This window comes from Ptychodera flava, chromosome 1 (assembly GCF_041260155.1).
Source record: "Ptychodera flava strain L36383 chromosome 1, AS_Pfla_20210202, whole genome shotgun sequence".
NCBI classification, from domain to species: Eukaryota; Metazoa; Hemichordata; class Enteropneusta; family Ptychoderidae; genus Ptychodera; species Ptychodera flava.
In genome coordinates, this window is record NC_091928.1 from 25456933 (window position 1) to 25462932 (window position 6000).

General features: G+C 36.9%; 1 protein-coding gene across 2 annotated transcripts in view; it reads left to right on the plus strand.

Annotated features, from left to right (window-relative positions):
• LOC139133646 (solute carrier family 45 member 3-like) overlaps nucleotides 1-5552 on the plus strand; it is a 28719-nt gene extending 23167 nt beyond the window's left edge. For both annotated transcript variants that reach the window (XM_070700398.1, XM_070700406.1), the window contains one exon: nucleotides 3831-5552. In XM_070700398.1, the coding sequence (XP_070556499.1) occupies nucleotides 3831-4046 (216 nt within the window). In that variant the 3' untranslated portion in view covers nucleotides 4047-5552. The remainder of the gene's footprint in view (nucleotides 1-3830) is intronic.
• Nucleotides 5553-6000: the final 448 nt, after the last annotated feature.

The following is a 6000-nucleotide window of genomic DNA, read 5'->3' on the forward strand; positions in this document are numbered from 1 at the left end:
GTTTTTGGTAAAAAATCTTCTTCATAACCGCTGGTCAGACAACTTTGTTATTTGGTATACAGGTCCCTAGGGATAACCCAACTTAGATTTGTTCAAATTGTGATGAAATATGCAAATGTGTATTTTTAAGGAATTTTTTTGTCATTTTTGGTCAAAATTTGACTTACATTGTATGTAATTCTTGTACTGTATAAACCCTATCAATTCACCCAGAAAAAAATAATTAATATGATTTTAAATAATTGAATTAACTAGGAAATCATCAAAGCCAAAATAATTTTAGTGTGGAATTATCAGAAAGTTCAACTTTTTTTGACAGTTCATAGTGAAATGCTTACCATCTTGGAGGATTAAAACATGTATAGGCAACTTTCCTGAATCCCAACTTTGATATATTCTGAACCACCATTTATGTTATCTAAAAGAAATTGCTCATAATAGTTTGTCATGATAGGGTGGTCAAATAAATAGAGATAGAGAAAGTTCTAATTTCCATTTATGGTTGACTTGGTAAGGATAAAATAAGATTACCTTTTGAGGAAAAAAATAGAGTGGTCAATTAAAAGAGTGGTCAAAGTGATAGGGTTTTTATGGTAAAGCTGGGCTGTAAGATTCCTCATGTGCTATTTATAGCAATTATGCAATCTGTGTAAACAGTGCAATGAAAGTGTAATGTGATTCCTTATAATGCTTTTGATGACCTTGAACTTCTTAAGTTTCAAACATTTGTCTCTTCAGTGTGCTTTCTCTGAGTACATACAGTCTCAACTTATTCAACAGAACTTACTTACAATGTTAATTTGAAAGTTAAAATGTGCTTGGTTAATAGGATGAAAATACTGATATTAAAAGATAACCAGCTCAAGATTCTTTATAACCTGACAGATATGCTGTTTTTTTATGACGTAAATCTTGATTTAAGCAAGTCTTGTTTACTTTAATTAGAATGTAATTAACTCTGGTTTATTTGCTATTATAGACTAATATAGTCTGATGAAATATGCAAATCTGTATTTTTACGGAATTTTTTTCCATTTTTGGTCAGGCCATCCTGAAATGAGCTATCAAAGATATCCACCTTCTTCATCAATACATGTGTCACAAAAGTTATTCTCTACATAACACAGCAGAGCTCTGTCAACTGTTGAGTCGCTGTTTTTTCAAAACCGCTGGTCAGACAGCTTTAATATTTGGTTTAATACATGTCCCTAGGATGACCTTAGTGAGATAATTTCATACAGTCAGGAAATACTTAATTTTGTATCCATGTCTATAGTAGCTTCAGGGACTTTGGCCCTACGTTATAATTTAAAATGACAGTGGATGTAAAACATAGGCGGGAGTTTGTAAAATGGGTGTGTTTTCGTATTTTAATATATAATCTCATCCCTGCGTGAAAGTTATGAGGCCGCCAAAATCGGGTCAAAATACTCGCGCCACGCCAGCGTTCGATTTCAAACTCGATCGAGTATGAACAGCTAGCTGAGAGCATGGAGCAAGCAGCTCTGCGACATTTATGAATGCACAATGGATATAATACCCGTACCAGTCACTTTATCTCGAAGAATTATACATGTCCCCAGACGTCAAATATGCCGAATTTATCTTCTTAGTAAGCGGATTAGGGAAAACATGAAGTGAGTACACTGTTAAAGCTGTAGTGTCGTAACTCATTCGTGACGAATAAAACATTTCAAAGGTATATCCGTCGTCTTGCTCGTATATTTTCGTTCCTGGCTTGCCTAAATAGAACTAAACTTCCTTTAACAACCTAAGCGAAAGTTTGACTTTCCCTAGATCTTACATTGTATCTGAAACCGCACCGCATTGGTGCCACCAGACACGATCATGACCTGTGAATCTCACTGACACTACAAATCGGAAATATTATGTGCACCTTCAACCTTGTCTGTCGCGAGTATTTTCAGCCCGGTTGGATTTTTGTGGCTCATTTACGACTGTAAACGATGTAATTCACCGCCCAGAAACTTATTAAGCTCATCTACAGGAAACTTGTCGTAAAGCGGTTCTATCATGATGCACTGTCAACCGATATCTTCAGCAGCGTAGACGACGGAAAACACTGCACCGCCACGGGACCGGCCGTGAACGATGACAGGTGTCGGCAAATGATACAAATTTTCAATACGTTTGTTTGTATGTTTTTGGTACAACTGTACTTGTGCCTAGTTGCAATGCCCATGAAGTGACTGCAAACAACAGAATTTTGACCATAATCATAATGACGTTTCTGATTGTCATTTGTCTTATTCGCTCAGCTGTTTGATAGGAACATATACGAACGAAGGTCATTCATACCAGCGAAGGTCACGCGTACGCGTCGCTGTAAGTAGTTCGGTTACAGTGAAAATATAATTCGTATTTTCACTAGTTAAAATACGGGTTCATATCAGTACCACCTGAACAATAGAAAAATGGCAATACAGGCATAGCATGTATGATAAATGTATATATTATCTGTGGGATGGCTAGCTGATGCATCACAAGCCTTGTTGTGTAAATGTTAGCTTACTGTTTGATACAATTGCTCATGCTGGTAACTGCTGTTGGACAGTTGGGTGTTCAGCCATGATCTATGAAATCTCAAGCATTTATGATCTCTTTGCGTGGTTCTGAAAAAATGCTGGTAGGAGCTGTGTCCCATCCCTTTATCAGGCCTGTGAAGGTTGTAAATCTTAAAGTCAAACAGACATACTGACTCTCAGCCCAGATATCTGCCATAAGTTTCCAGAAGGATTTTAAATCTATGCAAATTTATGCAATTCACCTGATTTCCTGGCTTCTTTTTTCTTCCGTTTTCAACATTTCAAAAAAAATTAGCTCTCAGACTCTGGTTGGGGCAAATTTTGTGAAATTTTTTACATTATATCCTTTAAATACTATACAACAAAATATCAGTTTTGTTTGGCAATTAAGTTCTTATATTTTGAATAAGAGTCATTTCAATTTACATTTTCATGATTGGAATTGCTGTTTTGGAACTTCAGTCTACTAGCCAATATAAATATAGGGAAAATTTTTAATTTTTGGCCTCTTACATTAGTATGATTGTCTCAGTAAACTCCTTATTTGAAATAGAAATGATAGACTAAAATGTAATTTCATTCAAAGTCGAACAGCCTTTCCAGAAAAACCGAAGAGAATGATCCAAAATTCCTGCTTAACCATGTTTTCTCTTCACATTGGTAATTGACATCTATGCCAGTTCTAGACTCCTCGTGCCAAAGTTCAACCAACAGCATGTTATAGATCAAAAGACACGCAAATAATCCACGGCCGTTATTTTCTTTGTACAGGCAGATGCGCTTTGCAATGTGTATGAATTACACTGTTGCTAAGCAACAGAGCAGGAGTTTGATATATAAGTCACTCCTCATCAAATGGCCACATCGGTGACTGTAACCTGTCCATCAGATGCCTTGCTACCAAATACAAAACGCACGAAAAAATCTTTTTTCAGAAATATCAGACAGACAAATACACTGTACGATTTATCAGGTACTCACATCATTCATGCATTGAAAACAAATATGTTAATGTATTCACTCCAAATCCCTTTTTTCCCAGTGAGTCATTGTAGCATACATGAAATCTTACTGTAACAGGCTGACATCATATTGTAACTATTTGAGCCATTACTATAAAATCACTTTACAATCATTGACATAGGAGCACTTTAGTTTATCAACTCATACAGGTATTTGGTGCACTTGCGGTAAAACTTAGGTGACTGAATTATCTCTCTTGCATAGACAAAAGAAAAAACAATGGATCTTATTCAGCAAATTTTGCCTCTGTTTTTATTTCAGAGATACTACATGGATCTGTCAGTGGACAAGCAGCATTTACACGGGAAAGGAACCGATGTGGCTCTCTTGGACAGCGCCTACTTCCTCTCGGAAACCGTGTCAGCATTCCTGTTTGGTTTATTGGTGCACTGGACGGGTACCACAGCCATCTACATGGTGTGCTCGGCCATCTTTGCCTTCATGGGATGTGTCTATGTTCTCAGAATTAGCTATTGAGGTACATTGCCATCTAGATGGTGTGCTCGGCCATCTTTGCCTTCCAGGGTGTGGCTATGTCCTCAGAATTAGCTATTGAGGTACATAGCCATCTACATGGTGTACTCAGCCATCTTTGCCTCAGTGAGTTGTCAATTTTCGCAGAATTAGCTATTGAGGTACATAGCTACATGGTGTGCAGAATTAGCTATTGAGGTACATAGCCATCTACATGGTGTGTTCAGCCATCTTCGCCTTCCTTGGTTGTGTCTATGTTTTCAGTATTAGCTATCTAGGCATATTGATCGTCATCCATCACACTGCCGCATGCTGTCTCTGGTGAAGTCAGTTTGTTTCTCATTTTTATTGGAGAGAATTTTTCACCATCTTACTTTTGTAGTAAGAGAGTCTCACTGACACGTAACAGTCAGGGTTTGACCTTCGTCCAAGATGAATCAGGAAATAGAATTTGAGAGGGAACGTGGAAAGAATCTCTCTGAATAATGAACCAAATCTGTAGATGATACTGTATTCAATGGAGTTCTGTCACTCCAGACAAGATAAACGAACGGTTATCAGTTTTTAGCTCATATTTGGTATGTATATAAATACCAAAAAGAGCTTATATTTTGTAAAGTGATGCACCATAAAGATTTATTTTTTTTGGTTGATGTGGCAGAAACAAGCAGAAAAGGTGTTTGCCATGTTCCTTTGAAAATACCATTTGATATCCCCACCGGTGTCTGCTTTCACAGGTTGACAAATACGTCCAACGTACCACATAATCTGTGAACAACATATTTATCAAAGCTTTAGTGTGTGACAGCTGAATGGTGACAGAAACTCTTGACTCAACATCCAGGTGGAAGTACACTGACAGAAAAAGTGTTCTTGTAATGAGCATTATTCCTTGCTCATACTTCATAAGTGCAACTATTAAAAAAGGGAGAAATATATTTATTTTAACTTTATTAATAATATTATCAGGATCTTTTCCTGTTATTCTTCATGTATTTAATGTTTACTAAATAATTATATATCAATTTCTTCAGTCTTAAGTGTTGTCAGTTTCATGTACATATCAGTGAATTACTTCCAGCATTCACTTCTTTACCAATCACAATTTACACATTCCCATTTTCTCACTTTCTGTGTATTTATTAACTTAGTGGTTTTAGTTGGAGACCACAGAAGTCTCCTTGTTCTACCTGCACCCAATCTTAACCAAACATAAAAAACATAGCAAGAGTAATACCAGTATATGCACTGTACTTCAAAGCTGTATAAAGCCTCCTGCCAATCGCAAAGGGTGTTTCAAATTTTAAGCAATGTTAAGTGTGATACCAATCACAAAGGGTGTTACAAATGTGAAGTCATGTAAAGTGTGCTACCAATTACATGCACAAAGGATGTTTCAAATCTGCACTTCTGCATAAATTTATTTCTCTAGTGTAAATGTATTCACTGTATGATCCTCATTTCTGCGTGCAATATTTTTATAAACATGTGGACATTTTTTTTCACAAACTCTTCACTGGTCATGGATTTAATTCAACCCTGCCTCCCCTATTTCACAGTCCAAAAACAGCCCATTATATGTGGCCTTAGACAAATTACATTGTGCCAAGGGGGGTACAACAACCCTAAAGTGCCATTAAAGGTATACTGTCACCTGTTCCAATTTTGCCACATTTACCATGGAAAGAGCAAATCTAACCAATCACAGATTTTAAGCGGGTGGCCCCTTTTTAAAAACAGCGCCCTCACATGGGCATATTTAGATTACAGGTGACTGTATACCTTTAACTGCACTTCAATATTCAACCCTTCCACTCCTATGTCCTTTCATTTCAAAATGGTCCGCCCACCCTATCGATCAGAGTGGGGATATACCAAAGTAATAGCATGGAGGAGTAAGGCTGGACTGCCTAAATCCACTTGTGCTAATCCATCACAATACACAGTGACATAACCA